Source organism: Hemicordylus capensis, chromosome 4 (assembly GCF_027244095.1).
Source record: "Hemicordylus capensis ecotype Gifberg chromosome 4, rHemCap1.1.pri, whole genome shotgun sequence".
In the NCBI taxonomy this organism is placed as follows: Eukaryota; Metazoa; Chordata; class Lepidosauria; order Squamata; family Cordylidae; genus Hemicordylus; species Hemicordylus capensis.
The window spans coordinates 253,938,022-253,962,173 of record NC_069660.1 but is presented as its reverse complement, the minus strand read 5'-3'; the positions used below and the strand labels follow the sequence as shown (position 1 = coordinate 253,962,173).

At 44.0% G+C, this 24,152-nt stretch overlaps 1 protein-coding gene across 42 annotated transcripts in view; it reads right to left on the bottom strand.

Annotated features, from left to right (window-relative positions):
• Positions 1-24,152, bottom strand: part of DTNA (dystrobrevin alpha) — a 323,001-nt gene that overhangs the window by 34,399 nt on the left and 264,450 nt on the right. For 38 of the 42 annotated variants that reach the window (XM_053243044.1, XM_053243041.1, XM_053243042.1 and 35 more), the window contains 3 exons: positions 16,847-16,931; positions 3,044-3,150; positions 131-244 (listed from right to left, as the gene is read on the bottom strand). In XM_053243044.1, the coding sequence (XP_053099019.1) occupies positions 131-244; positions 3,044-3,150; positions 16,847-16,931 (306 nt within the window). Of the gene's footprint in view, positions 1-130; positions 245-3,043; positions 3,151-12,882; positions 14,265-16,846; positions 16,932-24,152 lie in introns of those variants that run through there. The other 4 variants (XM_053243047.1, XM_053243049.1, XM_053243077.1 and 1 more) reach the window with 2 other exon arrangements.

The following is a 24,152-nucleotide window of genomic DNA, read 5'->3' as shown; positions in this document are numbered from 1 at the left end:
ACAATACTGAGCTGGATGGACCAATGGTCTGACTCAGTATAAGGCAGCTTCCTATGAAGAAAGTAAATAGGAAGCTTTGCTTGGGCCAAACTGGACAGTCTTCATTGTCAAAATAATGACACTTCCTTACCTAAGGAGCCGGAGTTCTGCCAATAGAGTAGGATTCTGCGCTGCCTTCTCTGGGGTGGGCTGAGATGCTTGCTCATGTTCAAGTCTCAGCCTGTGAATCTCTTGTAAGATTTCTCTTACAGTGGAAAAGAAAAAGAGGCATCAAGGGTCAGTATATTTTTACTGAACAAAAGTTGTATACATAGCTCTAAGCTAGAGCATAGAATAGAGCCTAAATTCAAGAGGAGTAAGGGCAAAAGCTTGGAATCCTGGGGTCATATGGGAACTTCACACATGCAGCTGGGCTTCCGAGACTTTCCTTCTGAAAGCAACCTTCTGAGCCCTCCACAAAAGGCATTATTTAAATCGTGTGTGTGTGTGTGTGTGTGTTCGTTCAGGAGTGGCACTTGATGCAGTGTAAGGAGCTTCTGCCAAAACACTCTGCTTCCAACTAATACAACATTCCAACTGATAGTCCATATACTGCAACTAGAAGCACTGTTTACACTCAGAAGAGCATGCAGATTTGCTTAATTTACATACATTTGGCTGTAACAGGTGAATTGAGGCACAGGCAGGGACTAGGATGATGGGGAATCAATCAGTGTGGGAGAAAGCAAAGGAAACACCAAGGGAGTGAATGAGAAAATGTGGAGACTAGGCATTTGGGGAGGGGAGAGCAGAGTGTTGAGACAACTATTTTGAAATCTCGCTTTTGCTTTTTCCATCTTAGAAGGAAAAAATGCAGGCAGCTGTGTTGATCTATTACCAAAACAAATGAAACAGGAACAGCAACACAATACTTTTATCAGGATCAACTCAAAAATCACACAGCAATGGCCTCGCTTTTAAGGTTTGAAGAACTCTTCCTCAGGCTTGATAGGGGAAAAATGAGGGGGTGGGGAAAAGATGTTGCTGGTAAAGAGATTGACTCAGTGTGCAATACGTTACAGTCTTAAAATGGTAATTCAGGAAGTTCTTTGCAGCCTAATGAGGTTAACTTGTGCCCAGTGAAAAGTCTCTTCCTGCTTTTAAGATATTCTGGAACAAAGAAGGAGGTCATTCACACAATCAAAAACTGTGTTCTACCCAGGTTTGGGAGCTGTGTGCGCTCCCAATTTTCAGTTGTGCGGAAGCAAGGTAAGAGGAAAGGCTACCCAAGTTTTCCTCCTACCTTGCTTCCACACAACTGAATATTTGGAATACACACAGCTTCCAAACCTGGGTAGAACACAGTTTTTGATTGTGTGAATGACCTCAAGGAATGGCTGCTTTCCTTTGAAAACTGTAATCTGCTAGAGAGTGAGTCCATTCTCACGATCAAGTGACAGGGCTTGAGGGCGGGCGGCAGGGAAGGCAGCAGAAGCTCACCTTCCCCACTGATGAGCAATGTGGAGTTGCTGGGCATGTGAACTGCGGCTGCCATGGGCAGAGCTTACTTACTCATCAGTAAGATTAAAACAACTGCTGGCATTTATATTTGCAAAAAGAAGCAACCATTGCTTCTTTGCCCAAATATCTTGATTTCATTCACTACTTTTTAACTTACTTTTCTTAAGGAAGGTAAGCTTATGAGATCACCTGGCATTCTGTGTGTGTCCCCCCTATCAATTTCGCAGTGCCTGGACCAATATGAACCAAATTGGGGACAATTGTAGGGACACACAGCGACACCTCAACAGCAGTTTGTGATGATGTAATCCACCCCAATTCAAGATGGTGGACGCTAACTTGTGGGCTAACTTGTGAACAGCCTAACCGATTTGAACCAAATTTGCTACAGCTGTAGGGACACAGAAGGATACCTCAACGGCGTAGTTTGTAATGTGGCCAAGATGGTAGATGCATGAATATTTGAGGTACAAGTGGGCTAACTTGTGAACCGCTTAACCAATTTGAACCAGATTTGGAACAATTATAGGGACTCAGAGGGACACCACAACAGAGTAATTTGTGATGTCATTCACCTCAATTAAAGATGGTGCTTGCATGACCATTTAAGGTGCAAGTGGGCTAACTTGTGTACTGCCTAACTGATCTGGACCAAATTTGGTGCCATTGTAGTGAGTGACACAAAGGGACACTTCTATGGCATAGTTTGTGATTATGTCCTCCATCCCAATTCAAGATAACGGATGTGTTAATGTTTGAGGCACAAGAGGCCTAACTTGTGGACCATCTAATCGATTTGAACCATATTTGCTACAGCTGTAGGGACACACAGGAACACCAAAGTGGCATTGTTTGTAATGATGTCATCGACTTTGATTCAAGATGGTGGATACATGAATGTTTGAAGTGCAAGTGGGCTAACTTGTGGACTGCCTAACCGGTCTGAACTAAATTTGGCACAGTTGTAGTGAGTAATATATAGGGACACCTCAATAGTGTAGTTATGATTTCATCCACCAAGATGGCAGGCGCGTTAATGTTTGAGGCACAACTGGGCTAAATTGTGAACCACCTAACTGATTTGAATCAAATTTGTATGTAGGGACACCTTATCCATCCCCCGCACAGCATCCCTTCAGTGGCTGTTGCTGGTGTCTGTCTTGTGTTTCTTTTTTAGATTGTGAGCCCTTTGGGGACAGGGAGCCATTTTATTTATATCAATGTAAACCACTTTGGAACTTTTTGTTGAAAAGTGGTATATAAATATTCATCGTATTTGTTATATAGGACACCTCAATGGGGCAATCTGAGCAAGCTGAAATTGAAACTTTAACTCCTGTGATGATGATGTGGCAAACAACAAAAATAAATAATAGCAGCCACACTGTATTGTCATGCCCTATATAGTATCTAAAGATTCCTTCATCACTGATTCAGCACCATTTTTGTGAGCTCTGCCTTGATACCATTTGTCAATATGTCCCGCTTTCCACACAGGCATAAATTTAGCATGGTTGCAAGTTGTAATATAGAAGAATCTTACCTATTCTTATTTTCAAGTTCTGCAATAAGCTGTCTTTGCTGCTTATTTGCATCTATAGAAAATGATATATCTGGAGCACCTCTTTGCTGTTGCTGCTGCTGTGGTTGCTGAAAGACAGGTTAGTCATGCCATTAAGACTGTAAATGCATATTATTTAAAGAAGATTAACTCTCTTTTCTGCTTTTTAAAATAACATAAACCTAATCATACAGTGAATGCTGTATAGAAATATGGGTGGGTATAATACAGTGACTAAGATATTGTGAAGTCACTGGATTCAAATTTCACCTTAGCTGAGAACTCTTTAGATGATGTTAGACAAAAACCATTCTTTTTAGTCCTCCCTCTTCAACATGGGGAATAATAACACTAACCCACCATACAGTTTTGTTGTCAATATTACCGAGATTCTGAGGTCGTTCTCATGACCAGCCATTTGTGGGGAGGGTTAATCAGAGGGTACAGAGGCTCTTCTGGAGCCATGGGAACCTCATCTACCCAGTGCCTGCCTAACTGAGTAGCCTAGTTTTTGTACCCAGGCTTAAACAGAGGTAGGACAGAAACCCGTGCTGTCCTATCTCAGCTTTTGATTGTGTGGGTGATCATTCTGGCTCAGTTGATGGTATTGAATGCTAATGAGAGGTCTAGCACAACCAATAGAGATATACTCCCTCTATCCAGTTCCTGGTAAAGGCAATCAATCAGGCTGACCAAGCAGCTTCTGACTTGAAACCAGGGAAGAAGCCAGAATGAAATGGATCTAGATCACCATTTTCATCCAAGAATCCCTAGAGCTGGATCACCACCATGCTCTCAATTGTGAGTCCTTTTGGGTACAGGGAGCCATTCTATCTATCTATCTACTTACTGCAACGTCAACAAGGCAATAAGGTAGCGCTCACCTGTGTCTACTGCTCCTACAAGTTGACACCCCTCGAGAAAAATCACACCATCTGGGAAAAGGAACTACTGGCCATTAAAGCAGCCTTTAAGGCATGGAGACATCATCTCAAGGAGGCCCAGCTCCTGGTGGAGGTCTGCACTGACCACCACAACCTGGAGCATCTCTAGATGGCATGCTGGTTCACACAATGCCAAATTCAATGGTCTTTGTTGTTTTTGCATACATCCCTTACTCTCAGAAGCTCTTAGTGGAAGCATTGTCACAGAAGCCAGAGTGCACCCAGAAGGGTGAGGCACCCAAACTCCAAAAACACTCTTGAAGCTGGCCCATTTTGCAGGAACTTGAGGGGAATTTGACGCCAGCAAGCAGAGGATTCCTATGCCCTAGCACTGCTCCAGCAGGTGAAGGAGAAAGGCAATTCCATGGTCCCCCCCACCTTTCTGGAATACCAGGGCCCACTCTGCCACCTGGGGTGGGCCCACATCCCTTGTTTTGTTTCCTTGTTTTATCTGAAGCAGATGCTTTTCTTTTGTAACCTGTTTCCTGCTGTGCTTAGCACACTGCCTGCTCCAGACTCCAGTGCAGTGGCTGCCTCCCCTCTGTCCTCTTTCTTTTCCTCCCTTTTTTCTCACCTATTTCCCCTGCACATTTTCCCCATCAGCTTTTTATTTTATTTTATTCAGTATTTCTTTTAATTTGTTTGTTTGGGTGGGTAGCCAGAAGGCCACCCATTCTGCCCTCCCCCACCACCCTGGCTGAGTGTGCTGCTGGCCTGCACTGGTCAGGTAAGGTCCCCCCCCCGCCCGACCAGTGTGTGTGTGGGACAGAATATTCTTCAGGACGAGGGGTAAGTGGTTTCCTTTTGGTGCCCCCTTTGTCCTTAGTTTTCATTAAATAGGGCCTCTTTTCTTGTCTGGGTTGGGGGTGGTATTTTTTCTGTGCTTTTCTTTACAGATTGTTTCTTGTTTTTGTAGGTCTCCCTTGGCTGCCCTCCATTGTATTTGTATTGTGTGGTTGTGGGTGGAGTGGGTGGGTAGGCGGGTGCACGGTTTAATTTAGGGGTGTTTTTCTGATAGGGGTTATTTGTCCCCCTCCCCAAATATTTTTTTAAAAAATTCTTTTTTTTTTTTTAAAGCCCACACCCACAGGGGTCATGTCTGAATGCTGTGTGGAGAGCAAGGCTTGCAGCAGGGTGGCAGGCAGAGGTGGGAGGGGTCCCCAAGCTGGTGCGGGAGGCCAGGGTGTGGGGCAGAGAAGGTGCCAGCATGGGGTCCCACAGGTCCCCACTGGCGAATTCTTTGTCCCAGGTGAGGTGCTGGCACAAAGGCTCTCTTCTCTGGAGGAGCCCGCTGCCACTGAGCCAGCGGGTCCATCGACGGGTGCACCACCCATGCTGCCACCCCATGGCAGTGCAGGGGGCTCTCCTGCCAGGGAAGCTGCTTCTGTGGTGGGGGTGGAGGGCAGGGGCTTGACAGCAGGCAATGCAGCCAGACTCCCTCTTGTGCCCCCGCCATGTTCCTCTCGCCACTCAGTGAGGGCCACCCTGATGATGCGCAAGTCATGGTGGAGTCCAGTTCTGGGTCCTCCCAGTCTGGATCTGTGGAGGAAGAGTCTGTTGCCACAGTGGAGGCGTCCCCTCAGCCAAAGCCAGGCACTTCTTCCGACGCGCAGGGTGGAATGAGGGTGGGTGATGGTGGCAGGCAACCACCAGCAGCCCCCCTAGAGCTGCCATCACCAGAGAGGCCCTAGAAGGCATCAAGGACATCTGAGGTCACTCAGAGCAGCATAGTGTGGCGACATTTTGAAATCCCTCAAGATAACCCAACTGTTGCTCGCTTTGTTCACTGCAGGGCACAGGTCAGTTGGGGGAAGGATGCTAAGCACCGGGGGGTGACCTCCATGTGGTGACACATGTGATAGCATCACCCAGATCTCCTTAACTCCGCTGACAGCACTAGCATGCCTAGTGTGCCTGTGACTAGTGCTAACCAGGGCTCTGGAAAGGCTTCCTTAAAGCAGGGCACGCTTCTGGTCAAGTGGTGGACACAGTCATTGGGCAGGAAGTGTCGTGGTCACCAGGGGCATAGCTAGGGGAGAGGGGGCCCGTGTTCAGCACTCTCTCTGGTGGCCCCCCCAGAGTGAGGGAGATAATGCAGAAAATAGGGAGGGGTGGAGCTGGAGGGCCCTCAGGAGCTGGGGGCCTGTGTTCTTTGAACCCTTTCGCTCAATTATAGCTACGCCCCTGCTGGTCACGTAGACCCATGTCTCATTGCCTGCCTCATAGGGGAGATAATGGCTACAGATGACCAACCTTTTCAGGTGGTTGAGAAACCTGGCTTCTGCCAGATTATCCAGATGCTCACTCCCAGCTACAAGATCCCTTCAAGAACCACGTTCAGCTGGAACCCTGGTTCCCACCCTGTATGTGAGATGCAGGGAGCTTGTATCAGCTATGCTGCATGCAGTGCCAGCTGGCACCAGCGTGCATCTCAACACTGATCTTTGGAACAATGTGAGTGGAATGCATGCTGCTTTCCTGGCCCTGACAGCTTACTGGTGGGGCCCAGAGAGAGAGGGGACCTCCAGTGGTGCTCCCTCTGGCCCCAGTGTGTCCCACACCACATTTAAACTCAGGTGGGCTTTCTTGCATGTGGAGACCTTTTTCATTCACCCAGGCTTTTAATTAGATTTATAGTTTTAAAATTTTTAATACTGGGTTTTAAATGTTTTTAATGATTTTATTTGTTAATTGATTTGATCTTTTAAATGATCTTTAATTGTAAATCACCCAGAGATGCAAGTTTTTGGGTGGAATATAAATATAAATAAAATAAAATAAAATAAAATGTCAAGCACACCAAGGAGGAGATGGCAGCTGTACTCGGCTGCTAAATTGAGGAGTGGATAGTGGGTTGCTACATCTCACTGGGGGCTTCATTGTAACAGACAATGGCTCCAATGTCACCACAGCGGTAGAGTCAGTGCTGGAGTGTGTGAACACGCTCCACCTGGCTGTCACGGATACCCTTGGCCTTGAGGTGAAGGCGTCCAGGGAACAGGGCCATCCACTTCAGGGTGCTGTTGCTGCCACGGCTGTGCTTGTGGACAAGGCCCGCAAGATTGCAGCTTACTTCCACTGGAGTGAGAAGTCCAGGTGCTTGCTCCATGAGTGGCACTGTGAGCATGGCCTTCCTCACCATCTCATCCCCACAGATGTAGATACCCAGCGGAACTCCACATTTCTCTTGTTCCAGTCCCTGTTGGAGCAGGAGGTGACCTTAGATGACCTGCCGAGGGCTTGGGTGTGTGTGACCTCTCCAATTTGGAGTGGAGGCTCATGTCCGAGGTGGTGTCGGCACTGGAGCTCTTCTTGTACGCAACAAAGACTCTGTGTGACAATGCCACTCCTCTGAGCCAGGCCCTGCCCGCAGCTATTCTCTTGGAAAAGCTGATGGGTGAACTCTGGACCTCACTGACCACACCAGAGGGCCGTGGACTGGCTGGACAGCTGAGGACCGGGGTTGTCAACAGGCTGGTTGGTAGAGGCATATGTCCTGGCTTGTGTCTGCAACCTGACCAACAGGGGAAATGTTGTTTGCGTAGATGACTTAGGTGGAGGGACCTCCTGGTTGATAGATTTTGAGAGGAGGTGGTCAGGAGGACCAGAGACCAGGAGGGTGGTGATGGTGGCACCCCGAACGTGCACAACCCACACTTAGCAGCAGTAGTGCGGGCAGCCCTTCATCTCCCACCCCTTCCTGTTCCCAGTCTAGCAAATGCGGCATCTGAGGCAGCGGTGCCAATGTAGCAGGCAGTTCCTCCCACTAAAATCAGCCCAGTGGTTTAAGCGGGTGTGCCTTGGTGCCTTGCCCAGTTTGCAGAAGGCTCGGCCTACCAGGCCCACCAACACTGTGCAGTGCATTGCCCAGTACCTGGAGGAGCCTGTGGAGGAAGACCCAGAGAGGGGTCGGAGACTGTAAAAATGTGGATTTGTAAAAATGTAAATCTGCAAATGTGAAAAAATGTGAATATTTGAATGTGTAGAACTAGATGCTGTTGTGTAGAAGTGTTGTGCAGATGTGTGTGCGTGTGCATGCATGCGTGGAGGTCTCTTTTGTGTAAATAGTGTTTTAGAAGCTTTGGTTTGTGTAGATAATTGGTGTGTGTATAGCTGTTCTGTATAGATGCATGTGTGTATACTTGTATATAATGTATTTGAGTGCAATATGTATATATATATTATAGCTGTATAGATGGATGTGTGTATATATAACTGGTTGTATATAATGTATTTGTGAAATGTGTATATAGGCCCTTCTTTTTCTTTTCTCTCTTCAGTTTAGTTCTAGCACACACACGCGCACCAACGCATGCACCGCCAATGACGAGTCAGTGATCTGGTGACAACATGTGTCTGGGGCCTGTGTGGCCTCCAGAACAGATGTGTGGACCTGCCAATCTGAGGTGGATTTTCCTTGTAGGCACACCACATGCACAAAGAGGAGCAGAGAAAATTTCAAGGTTTTCAAGGTATTTTAATTTCTCATTCAATGTGGTTTGTTTTTGACCTGCCCTCTTTCTTTGCAGTTTGTGGGCCTGGTTGGTTTTGCTGCCTTTTGCCATAGTATGTGTCTTGCTAGGTGTTTGTTTGTGGCAGTAGCAGTAGCAGTTGATGTTTGGTTTGGTTTCCTTAGTTTTGCAGTTGTGCTGGCCTGGCAGGTCTGTCTCTGTGCTTGTTTTTTGGTTTGCAGATTGGTGCTTTTTTAGTTGAGTCATTGCCTGTTTGTTTGTGGCCTGCTAGGGGCACAAAACCGGGTGGGTGGGTAGGCACCCATGGGTGCCAGCTACCACAGGAACTGCATGGCAACTTGAACCAGCTCAAAAAGGTTCTACATAGGGTATAATGGGGATTCAAACTGGCCCATTATTCCCTATGCAGAGCACCTAGGGACCATTATTCCCTATGCAGAGCACAAAACTGGGGTAGGTGATAGGCACCCATGGGTGCCAACTACCACAGAAACCCTAAAGCAATCAGACACTCCTGTGATTTTAAATGATTTTTTGGGAAGATTTTTACATGTTTGCATTTTCCCCATAGGGAATAATGGGGATTTGAGGATGCCCCATCTGCCCCCCTAGAGGGTGGATTCACAGAGTTCACAGCAATTAAGGTCACACACTGTTCTTTTTCTGAATGGGGGAGGAATTCATATTCATTGCATTGAAACAGGCTAAAATCTTTTAAAATTTATAGAAGAAAACCATGAATCCCACTGGCTTGGGGCTTCCAGTGGGAGTTGTGGCACAGTGTGCCTTACCCTCAAATCCACTTTGGTGCCCAGGCACCCCTCAAGGGGGCAGATGGGGCATCATCAAATCCTCATTATTCTCAGGGGGGGGAGCAAAAAAAAAGAAAAATCGTCAAAAAATCATTAAAAATTGCAGAAGATTGCTTTGAGGTTTCTGTGGTAGTTGGCACCCATGGGTGCCTACCACCCACCCTGGTTTTGTGCCCCTATGTACTCTAAAGTAAAGTGTGCCGTTAAGTCAATTTCAACTCCTGGTGCCCACAGAGCCCTGCCGTTTTCTTTGGTAGAATACAGGAGGGGTTAACCATTGCCTTTCAGCATCTTCCTATATCACTGCTGCCTGATATAGTAACAGTGGGGATTCAAACTGGCAACCTTCTGCTTCTTAGTCAAGCATGTTCCTGCTGCGCCACTTAAGGTGACTCCACCACTTAAGGTGACTCCACATAGGGAATAATGGGCCAGTTTGAGTCACCATTATACCCTACGTAGAACCTTTTGGAACTGGTTCAAATTAGAACTGAACCAAGGGAGGGGGTTGAGCAAAACCAAAACCGAGCCTATCCACCCTGGTTCAAATTGGGTTCGAATTCAAACCAAACAAGCCAAGCCAGTTTTGTGCATACCCCGGGAGCATACTGCTGGCCAAGAACTTGGAATGAGCTCCAGAAATGGTGGAGAAGCACTCGCCTGGCAGCTTCACCAGGGTTCCCAATAAAAGGTCTCCTTGAGAGCAGGGGGCTCTTCAGGAGCAAGTAGGAGCCCATGCTCAGTTGCCAGAAATAACAAGCCAACACGCAGCAGCAGGTCAACACCTTCATAAGCCCCCTTGCGCTTGCCACTCTCTGCTGGAACAGTTCTGTTTGCTGCTGCTTCTGGACCCCAGAGACTACACTCTGACCACAAGCCTCTGGATTCTAGATGCCTTGCTGAGGCTGCTCAGGCTAACCTCCTTGGTTACTCCTGAGGGTCGCTTTACCCATATCAAACTTCTGCATTCCAGCTCCACAGACTCCTACCACTGAAGCTCCAGCCCACTGCTCCCAACTTCTTCCACTGGGTGAGATCCCTTGTCACTCCCATGCTGCTGGATGAAGTACAACACCACCCTTTCCACCAATTTTGGTCAATGTTTCACCTTGAAATGGGGAGGACAATGCTTGGAAAGATTGGGACCTCCAAAATCATCCAACCAGGTTTCTGTAATACATGCCAGTTTGGCATATTCATTCAGGGTTAAATCCTGGATGGCCAAAGTCTTCTAACTGCCTGGCATTAAGCAGTAACAACTTTAGCTTTTTGTGTCCTGTGAAGATTCATCTTGTCCCATATGCTGTTTAACATCCACAAGAAGCCATAAGGGGAGATCATCACAAGGCCTGAAGTACATCACCAGTATACCGATGCTTAAATCTCTCTCTCCTTTCAGTTTCATTGGGAGGTGGTAGAGGTCGTGAACCATCATTATCTGAGATCAATGAATCTGGATGTGGGCTAACAAGCTGAAGCTCAATACTGACAGGACAGAAGTGCTCCTAGGACTACTGAACAGAGAATAGCTATTCAGTCTGTTTTGGATGGGGTTACACTCCCCTTTTAAAACTAAGTTCACAGTTTGGGAGTGCTCCTTGACCCACTTTTGCTCCTGGATTCCCAGGTGGCAGCTGTGCACAGGAGCATTACTTCTCAGCATAGGTCAGTGCACTAATGACATACATTCCTAGAGAAAGAGAATCAGGCCATGGTGACACACGTCTTAGTCACTTTAAGATTAGACTACTGGAGCATGCTATATGTGAAGCTGTCTTTAAAAACCATTTGGAAACTCCAGCTGTTTCAAAATACTGCAGCAAAAGTCCTGGCCAGAGATGGTTTGCTGAAGCAAGTGACAGCTCCTTCACTACACCAATGGTACTGGCTGCTGATTTGTTTCCAGATCAATTAAAAGTGCTGGTTGTTACCTTTAGAGCCCTTCATGGCTTAAGACCAGGTTACTTAAAAGACCACCTCCTTTGATATGATGATCCTGATAGGCTCCCCTGCTCAAGATCAGCTGGGGAGGCTCTTTAGCATGTCTTGCCTCCAACTGAAGCACATTTGGGGGATTTGTGCATCAGAGCCTTTTCTGCGGTGGCACCCAGGTTGTGGTGCCCCCTGCCTTTGGAGATTTGTTGGGACCATTCCCTAATGTTATTCCATCATCTCTTAAAGATGTTCCTGCAGGCATGCAACCGAACAAGTGGTTCATTAATTTAACTACCATCTATTTATTACTATTATTACTATTACTATTTGTTTACTTGTCATTCTGTTCATTTTTATTTTTTAAAAATTATTGTTTTACAGTGGCCGACCTTTTTAATCTGGAAGCTGTGTTGGGTGCTTGTTGGGAAGTGGAAAGGCAGAATAATAATATCCTAATAAATAATTATAAAATAAAGTAATAAACATGCACAAGTGGCCCTCGATATTAATGGATTCATTTCCTGTGGTTTCACTTATTTGTGGGCCTCCTGCTTGTATACTAATTTAGTTACTGAGAGAGATAGTTTCGGTTATCTGTGGATTTATCCACTGCCATAACTAAAATGTCCCAGCCAGCGGGAAATGGGGATGCTTAGAGGCAGCACGAATGGCTGGGTGCCTCTCCTGCCACCAGGGAAGTGGGGATGCTTAATGAGGTGGTGGGAAAGGCACTCGGCCACTTGCAGGGAAGTGAGGATGCTTACAGAGGCAGTGTGAATGGCCGAGTGATGGGCTCAACCGAAAGCAGGGAGGTTTAAAGTTTAAATGGCTACTCTCCCCACTTCCCAGCTGGCATGCAGAGAGGCTTAAAGAGGCAGCACCAGTGGCTGGGAAATGCCACTTGCACCACCTGAGTGCAGAACCAGGGGCGTAGCTAGGGGAGAGGGGGCCCGTGTTTGCCCCTCTCCCCGGTGGCCCCTTGGAGTGAGGGAGATAACGAAGAAAATAGGGGTAGGTGTGTGTGGAGCTGGGGCCTCCAGGTTCTTTGAACCCATCCGCTCAATTATAGCTACACCCCTGTGCGGAACCTAACTTACATCTGTGGAATGTAACCCCAGCAATATTGGAGGGCTTCCTTTATTTAAATATATAAATTAAAAATCAATGTTACATTTGGTTAAATTTCATATAAATAAATCAATAAAATATGCTCATCCTGTGTTGGTAAAAGGGAATTTAGTGGCAATCTTATCCTCTTTCCGCTAGTACAACATGAGAATAGGACCACAGCTAACCTCACTCTTCATCACTAGCTTCTCTCCAATGAGCTGCCATGTAATGATGAGCATCATTAGAAACAAAACCTCTTCTTACAGCTAGAAGCTATGCTGCACACAGCAAGGGAGGAAGAAAATGATTTTCTTCATTAAATGGAAACTGTGGTCTATATGTAAAATGATGAGAGTTGGCACGCGCGCGCGCACACACACACACACACACACCCTTGGCAAAAAGAGTGCTGGGACAAATAATCTCAAAAGCCCAGCCTTAGCAACGCCAAAAGCTGCCTGAGAAGAGAAGTGCGAAGAGTCAGATTTTATCTTGCTATTGATTCATAATGTCACTGTTAGGATTTTAAAATTGTTTTTCCATTATAGTTTGTTTGTATGTTTATTTATTTATTGTTAAATTTTTATTCTGCCTTTCATTAAAATAATCTCAAGGCGGTTTACAAAACATTTAACACAATATAAAACCATAAGAACTACACAAAAAGAATTAAAATGGCATATAAAAATACAAATCTAATTAAAAGTTTAAAAAATATGTACAGTATAGCCATAAGATACAAAGCAGCAGCAAACAACACTCATTTAAAAGCCTGGGTAAAAAGCCAAGATTTTACTTGCTTTCTAAAAACTGTGATGGAGACTGGTTTTCTAATCACATCAAGCATACGGTATTACCTTTGTATTAATAAACTATGACACTGGAAAGCATGAAGTTCAATGTGGTTTTTTCCAGAATTGATGTAATAGGCTTATAATGTAAAATAATATTTTATAGAACGACAGATATGTATTATAGCATGCGTACACTAGAAAACAGAAATCGATTGGAAACAGGTTGAATTGGCTTGACATGCCCCAAGGAATTCTGGGAGCATTAGCTCTGTGAGGGTACTAATCATGCTCTCAAAACTCCAATTCCCAGGGTTCTTTGGGGCATGTCATAAGTGGCTGCAGTTTATAGCATAGGGGAACTCTAATAGCATTTTGACACACACGGTTTAATTGGTTTGCACTTAAATAAGTCTGGAATGCCAATGTGAGCCTACATTTTTAAAATACATTCAATCACGCACTACATGGGGGTGAGGGGGAAGGAACAGATCTGCAGGGTAAGTTTAAAAGCACACGAGAGTAGATAAAACACACGTGTGCCAATCAATTGAAATTAATGAGATTCAATCACTATTGGGATGTCCATGGAAATAGATAGGGCTGGGTGTGCCTGAATTCTGGATCAGGCTAGTGCTCAGTTTGCATGACACCACATGGGAGATAATTACTGTCTGTGGGTCTTAATTCAGACCAAAAGAAATGGTATCAAATCTGCCACTGAACTCCAGCTGGGTTGCCTCATACTCTGTTTCACTCCCCAACATCTGTTGCCTTTTTGCTGAATTCACCTCATGACGGGTTGGCTCAAACCTAAGAGCTCCACAAGCTTAGAAAGATGGTTTTAGCTTGCATGTTTCCTTACAAAATGAAAGCCAGTGACAGCACTATGCTACAACCAACTCTCAAAAAAAGAATGTGCTTCATCATGTTCTATGGAGAGCTTGTTTTCATTCAGCTTTCATGTATGCATTTAAAATATGCTGAGGTGGAGGGAAAAGGTAACTACCCTGGCCTTAGTTATGCCTCTTCACACACTTTTATTAGGTTTCTGCTTCATTGTCTTTTGTTCGGAGTACAGTACATACTTTGCCCATCATTCTTCTCTCTGAAATGTTCCCAGAGTAATAATCATTGTTCTGGAATGAAAATGAAAGCCATGGCTAATGCAATGGGTCATCATATTCATCTTCTCCAAGATCATTAACTGAAAGGATCAGCACTCAGCCTTTTGGTATCTACAGCATTTGAGCTATGTTGTGCAACAGTCACACTTCTCTCTTCTCCTACAGAAAGTCATCAATCAGCCTGTAACTATTATTACAGTAGGAATCTTTTAAAGATTCCTTCTCTTCAGATTACAAAATTGGCAGAAGCATTCACATGGGTATACTAATATCTACAACCATCTTTTATGAGAACAGCTTATGGTAAAACCTAATTAATTCAATTAGACGGGTTTGGATAAATGGAAGTGCTATTAAGCGATAGAGAGCTATATGGGGAATAAAGAATACATTCAGATGTTTTAGGTAATGATCTATTATAAACTTGTGTATTATATATATAGTTTTTCCATGCATAAATCCATTACACACACACACACACACACACACACACACACACACACACACACTCTTAAAAGGAAGGCTAAATCTTATTGAAGAGTTGAGCATATGGTTAACACTCCCACTGAAATCAATGGGACATAAAAGAGCTATGCTTCATCTGGCTCACATCCACAAATTAAAGTGGAAAATGCAATATGCAAATAACTAATGCACACATCTGCGATGATCCGATGGTTCTGATGTACTGTTAGGGGCTCCAATATGCAAATGAAGTTCTACAGAACTTGGGGTAGTACACCTTACACATTATAAAACATCTCCACTGTATGTGCAGATAGTTTTCCAACACTTTAAAAAAAAAACAGTGGACAGTATTTAGACTAAGGACAGTTTCACACGTAGCGCTGAACCCAAGGTGGCCACGAACTACTGCAGTCCTGGCAACGCACACAGAGCCCTACTTCAGTCTCTGTAATGATATGCCGAGACTGAGCATCTTGTATGAACCCACCAGTCTTGGCATATCCTGCCTAGTTGTGGCAAAGAACCAGACATCTCTAACTTAGTTTTGTCCCAGCACTCTTTTTGCCAAGGGTGTGTGTGTGTGCGCCAACTCTCATCATTTTACATACAAACCACAGTTTAGTTTAGGGAGGGAGGGACAGATGTCCAATTCCATGATGCACTGGGGTAGGATATGCTGAGATTGGTGGGTCTGTATGACATGCCCAATCTTGGCATATTGTTAACAAGACTGGAAAGGAGAGCTGGTCTTGTGGTAGCAAGCATGACTTGTCCCCTTAGCTAGGCAGGGTCTGCCCTGGTTGCATATGAATAGGAGATGAAGGATAAAACAGATCAGTGAAGGAGAAAACTGATCAGACAGGTGTAGGTCAGTGTGACTGAACATAGAAAAGAATGTGGGAGAAATGTTTGCACTGAGTGTTTGCAGAGCTGAATGTTTGCAAAAGAGACAGAAGGCCAAAAACAGGCCATAAAAGGTTAAAGCTTTGTAATTTTATCTAAAACCACTGCAATAAGGCATGTTATAGAGATGTCATGTATACTATACAACTGGCTGACCATAAGCCAGGGTGTACCTTCTACTGCTAAGGATTCACCCGACCAGTCGTTAACTAATAAAGCTTTGAACCTGATGGATGGAGTGGCCTCCACTTACTAAAATAGCCGCCAAAGTGGGATTTCCGCATTACAAACTAGAAGTGTGAGCACTGTAAGATATTCCCCTCAGGGGATGGAGCCACTCTGGGAAGAGTAGAAGGTTCCAAGTTCCCTCCCTGGCATCTCCAAGATAGGACTGAGAGAGACTCCTGCCTGCAACCTTGGAGAAGCCTCTGCCAGTCTGTGTAGTAGATAATACTGAGCTAGATAGACCAATGGTCTCACTCAGTATATGGCAACTTCCTATGTTCCTAAGGCTCGTGTGTGTTCCTGGGCCTGTGGCAACTCACAGCCACCTCAGGTTTGGTGCTCTGTGTGAAGCCGGCCTAAGTCAGTCCTGGCTAAGCACCACTGAAATAAATGAGACAGGTTAGTCATGACTAACTTAATTTGGATCCTGCTTGCATAATACTTGATTGTGCCGATCATCTTGCATACACTGGAGTCATGTAGAGGTTCTGATTGTGATCATTATTGTTTATTCTCTTAGTTGCTGTGTTAGGAGGTAACTGCTATTTGCCCCTAGATAGGTGTAATTCTGTCTTTAAGTATGAAAGGTAGTTCCATTAGATGCAAATAAGCATATCCTTTGTAGTGGGGCAGCAGGGAAATGCTTGACTAATAAGCAGAAAGTTGCTGGTTCAAATCCCCACTGGTACTGTATTGAGCAGCAGCGATATAGGAAGATGCTGAAAGGCATCATCTCAGACTGCACAGGAGGCAGCAATGGCAAACCCCTTCTGTATTCTACCAAAGAAAACCACAGGGCTCTGTGGGCGCCAGGATTCAAAATCGACTAGAGGGCACACTTTACGTAAGCATATCCCAGGAGGTATGATCGCCTACTTATAATTGTAACATGTGACAGACTTCAACTATAAGAATGTTGTTGAACTTGGCAAACTCTTTCATATCAGCAAGGTTTTTTTTAAAAGCAAAAACACCTCCCCCAAATAAAAACCACTTACTGATGAAGTCTCTGCTGCCAGTCTCGCTGCATACCTGGCGATCAGTCTGTGCTCTTCATCTAGACGGTTTGGACTGTCAATCAAACTGTTGTTGAAGGGCAAGGAAAAATGGAAGAGCCATTAATATATAGGTTAAGAGGATAACGTTCCTTAACCTATATAGAGAAAAGATGACTAAGGGGCGGGGGAGGGGACATGATAGCACTTTATACAATTATGCATGGTGTGGAGAAAGTGGAGAATGTAAATTTTTTCTTCCTTTTTCACAGCACTAGGAGTACCCAATGAAATTGATTGGCAGTTGATTCAGGATAGAAAAGAGGTAGTACTTCTTCACACAATTAACTGATAGAATTTGCTGCTGCTACTGCTGAAAGATATTGTGATGCCTGAAGGCCATTGTGGCTGCAATTATGGCAGCAACATCTAGGGACCCAAAGTTGGGAACCCCTGTCTTAGATGGCTTCAAAAGGGGATTAGACAAATTCATGGAGGAGAGAGCTATCCATGGTTATTAGCCAGATAGTGAAACCAAACCTCTTTGTTCAGAGACTGCGTGCCTCTGAATACAGTTGCTTGGGCCAAATAGGTAGGAGGGGTTTTGGATTCAGGACCTACTTGTGGGATTCCCAGAACCATTTGGTTTGCCACAGTTGGAAACCAGATCGTAGACTAGTTAGACCTTTAATCTGATCCAACAAAGCTCTTCTTGGAGTCCCATGTTTCTTAATATGGCCAGTTTGTCACAGTTCTATTCCAATGAAACGTAAAGGGAGTAGTAATCTTAATTTCCTTCTAACCATGTACTGGTTCAGACATCACATGCAACGATGGTCAAAGCCTGGTTCTGCATGATGTCTCCAAACCTCGGGAGCACACATTTCCCTCCCTTTCCTGCTGACATGACAGTTTGATTTATGTTAAACCAAGATTCAGTGCGATATCTGAACCTGCAGATTTTGTTTTTTTCTAACCTACTTACTTGAAATGAATTGTAATCTATAACCAAGGATCTAAGTGAGTTACAAACTGTGGTTTATTTCCAACCATTGGATAGTTCCAACCATTGGATAGTTCCAACCACTGGATAGTTCCCTATCCAACCCCAGCACAGCATCCCTCCAGTGACTGTTGCTGGTATCTGCCTTATGTTTCTTTTTAGATTGTGAGCCCTTTGAGGGCAGGGGACCATCTTATTTATGTATTATTTATTTTTCTATGTAAACTGCTTTGAGAACCTTGGTTGAAGAGTGGTATATAAATATTTGTAGTAGTAGTAGTAGTAGTAGTAAATAGGTTAGAATATACTAAGATAAGCAGATTTGGATGTCATTATCTTGGCTTATTTTCACCTAAATTGGAAGTAAACACTCACATGGGCAGGGAGGAAAGACCGTGCACTCCTGAGGTTTAGGGACATGACATGGAACCAGGTTTTAACTGTAGTTCCACATAATATCTGAACAGGCCCAATGTTTATTGGTTTATTATATTTTAAGTTATCTTATTTCCTTCAAAATCACAAAATGCACTTATAATGAGGTGTTGGTAATTTGTACATTAATAAATTAAATGTCAATATATTTAATCATTTATGATTAATCAACTAAAATTTCTTGTCACAGTTGACAGTCCTACTGATATTACTGTTTTATTTATTAATGTAAATTGAATGCTATACTGTATCACAATTGGCTTACACCAATTAATTAACTTAGCTATCAGTTATTAATCTACTGATTAAACAATTGAAAGCGTGCAGTCCTAAATAACAATAATTAATTATAATGATAACTAGGACAACTTCGGTTTAAAATTAATAGAGCCTGTAAGGCATGGCCAATATTACTCTGAGGTTTTCTAAGCATATCAAGAAATGTAGTTATTACTAAAAATTTCTTAATGCATTTTAAATCCTTCAGCATAATTGATAAGCAAAATTTCTCTCTGAATTTGGATGAGATGGGGCAAAGTTCGGCAAATGACACCTTCTTTTACATCACATAACACTGCCTTCTAAATGGGAATTGAGAGAAAATTGAAAATTCCGTAGTGTGGAAGTAATAAAGACCACCTTCCTTCAATTAAAGCCTTTCTAAATATAAACGGTGCATTTTTGTAAAAATTAAACTAAATAGCTTTAGTTTAAAGCTAAGCAAAAATTAGAGAAAAACCTGACTCTTTGGGAGGAATACAATGTGTTCATTCAGGATAACCTCTTAGAAGCCAGTTTTCAGTCCACACCATATTGTTTTTAATTATGTACTAGCATGTATAATTATGGACAGGCAAAGTGAATGAAGGGCCCATATATTGCAAGGACTCTGATGGTGCATAACATATATTGGTGTGCTCTGCCCATACAGCTACATTATGACCTTTGGTTAAACTGTCCAGTGCAAGATGAGACGGCAGCTTTCCTCCAGTGCAATACTGTCCCCAAGTGTAACACCAGTTCTATAGAAGTAGTTGGCAGCCATTCATTTATGTGAGAGCAAGTGGATTGTGAACACTACTACTGGAAGAAGGGTTAAATCTGCATCCTGCCCTCTCTTGCCCCAGTCTCTGGTGCTGCATGCAGCTTTCCTCACAAGTCTTCCTGATTGCAGAATGTTTACTTTCTCAATGGCTTATAGCAATAGCAATAACAATAGCACTTACAGTTATATACCGCTCTATAGCCGGAGCTCTCTAAGCGGTTTACAATGATTTTAGCATATTGCCCCCCAACATTCTGGGTACTCATTTTACCGACCTCGGAAGGATGGAAGGCTGAGTCAACCTTGAGCCCCTGGTCAGGATCGAACTTGTAACCTTCTTGTTACAGGGCGGCAGTTTTACCACTGCGCCACCAGGGGCTATAGAGCTCTGTGGGGAAAAGTAAAGGCTTGCAATAGGGGATATGGCTGAGGACAGCAAAAACTGTTCCTTGCTGCAGAAATGGCTACCAAAATTAATAGCAGCGTCCACATTTGATACAGGACAGAGTTGTCATGCTAGGACCATGGGTATCTCCCATAATCTTTGCAGCTGAAAAGCTACTAGGCAACATAGAAAACCAGAAAAACCTTATGCATTTTCTCCTTCAGACAAGATATGACAAATCCATCACTTGTTTAGTATTATGTCAACTGAACTTGTGAACTAACACTTGGACCCATTAATTGTGGTTCAAAATTATACAGAATTGGTCTGGTTAATAATATAAGAAAAAGAGGCAGGACAAGATGGTTATTTCTCGGTGGATACATTTTCTATTGGAGGGTGCTAATTCACCCTAAGTGAATTCTTAAGCAAATCACTTATAGCAGAAACCTGGGGAAGGAAACATACACCCACACTCCAGTAAACACAAGACACTGATTTGAAAGAAAATAACTCCCCAGCCACAAATGCTAAAATAAACATTAGTAGGAAAAAGTACATTTCTGAATATGTATGACAAAAAATGTTCATGAAATATATTCGAATTGCCCCCCATGCATCAGTCTGTGTGATTAAAATATATTTGAATTCATACAGCAAACCTTGCACAGCTTCGATCTCACTGGTTTTCTGTGGAAACAGCACTCCTATCTAGATTAGGGGTGTGTGGACAGGTTCAGAACCGAACCAGTTTGACTTGGAGCCAGTTCAGGGTCGAGCTGAACTTCCCCTGGTTCGGCTCAACCCTGGACTGAACCTCCTCCGGCTGTATTGGGGGTTTGCACAACAAAAAGTTAAAACCCCTTTTTTTTCAATTGACCCCCTCTGGGGGGCTTCTCCAAGGCTGCGGAATATGTGTGTGTCCATGAAGGCTCCCCCTGCCCCCCCCCCACTAGCCTCTGTTACACATGCACAAATGGCCCTTGTATGTCCGGGTCATGACCATGGCCGGGTCATGACCCAGGCCATGGAAGGGTCATTTGTGCATGCATGGCACCCTCAAAAATGGCCACCATACCAGGGAAAGGCCCTGAAAGGGCTGAAGACCACCCGAACCGGGTGATGGGTGCATAACGGAGGCCAACAGGGGGAGGAGGAACCTCCACTGACAAAAAAAACCCCACCTCAGAGAAGCCCCCTGGAGGGCATAAGTTGAATTTTTAAAAAAATATATTAAAAAAACATTTTGGTCTGCGACCTCCCCACCCCAGACTGAACTGAACCAGGGTGGGTTCAAGGGGGTGCCGGACCAACTGGCCCGTTCCGGTTTAGACTCGAACCATACCAGGTCAGCTGGTTCCATGCACATCTCTAATCTAGATGAATCTGTGGTTATCATAGGGCTGAACAATACATAGAGTTTAGTGTCTCATTCCATTAATTTTTGTGAAGACATAATGATTTACATTAATTGGCCATTGCTTCTTTTTCTTCACACCATTTCTTTAGATCAAGGCATTCTGCTTTCATGTAGGGGTCACAAATAATGGTGTGTGTGTGTGTGTGTGTGTTCTCAATAATTTGCTATGATTTGTACTGCCATACCAACTAGCAATTGTAGCAGATTTGGAAACTGGAGATTCATGTAATAGTTTTGGGTGGTTTTTTTGCAACTTCATTGATTCTGAACCTAATATCAGTGGATATAATGAATAGGAGTTCTGCATCTTCCTTCATATTGTCAACAGCATGGAAGACCATATCAGTGTCTGGAACTTTGTGGCATGCAGTAGGAGAACTCAATAGTCAGGAAGTTCTCAATAGTCAGAAAGCTCCCATTAAACTAAGCACAACTACTGACAATAGTAGTCATCCAAGGACAGTAGATGTAACACTATAAAACCCCCAAAATGTTCAAGCTAACACATTCCTTTCTGTTTTTCTTTGTTTTTACAGTGGTATTTTTACTTAGTTCACTATGGGAATATTCAATAAACCTTTGTTTCCTATGCAACTTGGCCACTGCTCTTTGCTTGGTGATCTTTTCAGTCAACTTACAATGGTGTATTTGGCAACTAGTAACGTTTTACTGCTGTTACTTTGTGCACTAACAACTTGCACCTTATAACTGCTTCTGCTTATTACAATGTGAATTTTAGTTATTTGCATGTTTGTTTATTTCATTGTTACCACTTGACCTGATTATGTGTGTAGGAAGTGTTGGAAATCTGGACAGAAGGGGTGACACCCCTAATACAGTGATTACAGTCAGGGGGAGATATAGTGATGGAAATTGGACCAGCCAGGTAATGAAAAGGGAAGTCAGACACTTAGTTACCCCTTCTGGAATTTCTTCAAACCTCAGTGACCTGAGTTGCCCTGCCATCTTGCCCTCAAGCTTGGGTGGTGCTATTACTTAATGTCAGGTAAGTCAATAATAAATCAGTTCCTATCCATGATTTGGTCATGGATGAGGGAATTGATCTGGATGGATAAGGTGGAAATAATGGACTTTTTCAGTTGCTTCCATCTGGGTTCTTGAACAGCACTAGCACTAGCTTGTGGGCTGGGGAGTGGAGTTACTGTGGTCTGTTATTATTGTTTGCCTGAGTTCCTGTGTTGAGCATTTGTACCTGGTGACTAAGCAAAAGGAACAGATTGGGGATTATGTAAGTGTACCCCAACCATGCTGCCAAACAGTCTCATTTCTGAGCTAACAGAGATGGCCTCAGATTTGGTATTGAGGACCCCCAGGCTTGTTCTGGGGAACCTCAACATCCATGCTGACTTGTTTGGGACAGCTCAGAACTTCATGGCCACCATGGGGCAATCCCAACATGGAACTGGCTCAACAAACATGGTGATCATACACTTGACTTGGTATTCTCAACTGGATAGTAAGGTGGAGATCTGGAAGTGGGGGACTTTTCTATTACTTTGCTTTTCTATTACTTCCTTTTGAGGCTTGTAGCAACCATTCCCCTCCACAGGGGTGGTGGATTTGTTTGAATAATCTGCCCTGTGGCTGTTGGAATCCAATGGATTCTCCTGTTGAAGCTTTGGTCACTCTGTGACTCCGAGTTATGGATATGATTTGGGCAGTGGACACCATCACTTCTAAGTACTCTCTCCTGCTAACTAGAGCTTGATTGGCTCCTCACCAGGAGTTGAGGGCCATGAAGTAAGCAGGGAGAGTGGTGGAAAACTCAGAGTGAATATGACCAAACAGGCAAGTCCTAACTATTGTGCTCATTAATTACTCTGTAGTTGTGATGGCAGCAAAGAAGAAGCAATAAATCTCCACCATCATTATATCTGTGCAGGGCTGTTCAAGGGAGCTTTTCTTAGTAGTTTAGAGTCTTTTACAACTTAGCTTGCAAAGTGATGTGAAGGAACTCTCAGAAGCATGTCCTGACATATTTGCTATGCTCTTCAGGGATAAAAACACTTGCATCCACCTCAACTTGACACTACTAGTTTTGCAGTTCATTGTATGGATGTATGTAGAGTACCATCTGGTCCTGTTTTGCTGGATAAGTTTCAGTTACTTCAGCCAGAGGACATGAATAAGGCACTTGGGAAAGTGTGACCGGCCACGTCTGCTGGAAATCATATCCATTGCATTTCTTGGCTTATAATGACTAGCAGAAAGAGACTGACCAGCTGGGCCCAGGAGGTAATCCATGCTTCTTTGCAAGAAGCAGCGGTCTTAGCTGCTTTAAAGGAGGCTTCTAAATAAAACCTCCTTGCACCTCAAGCATTGTAATAACTCTCAGAAGAGGAGGAGAATGGCCTTGTTAATTATTCTGAAATTCTCAGTGGCTTTTGATACCATCAGCTATGGTATCTTTTTGGATAGGCTATCTGGGATAGGGATTAAAAGCACTGTGCTTTAGTGGTTCCAATCTTACCTGGAGGGTCAATTCCAGCAGTTGGTGCTGATAGACTACTGCTTGCCCCATGGCACTTGTGTTGTGGGGTCCCACAGGATATCACTATGTCTCTCGCGCTTTTTAATATATAAATGAAACTCCTGAGTAAGGTCATCCAAGGATGTGGAATGAGGGGTCATCTTTAAGGTGTTAATGCCCAAGTCTACTTCTCCTTTACTTTTGACTCAGGAGAAGTGGTGTTAATTGGTATCTGGGACCAGTAATGGACTAGATGAGGGCCAACAAACTAAAGCTCAATCCTGACAAGGCAGAGGTACTGTTGGTCACCCTCTCTTGGTCACCCTCTGTTAGTCATCTGCGAGAGAGGGGAGGGTAGTGGTTCAACCTATTCTGGATAATACATTCTCCTCCTAAAGAATCAGGATCACACTCTGGAATTGCTTTTAGGTCCAGCTTTGTCAGTGGAGGCCCAAGTGATGTCCATGATACAAAGCACCTTTCACCAGTTGCAGTTGGTGTGCCAGATGCAACCCTTCCTAGGCAGAAAT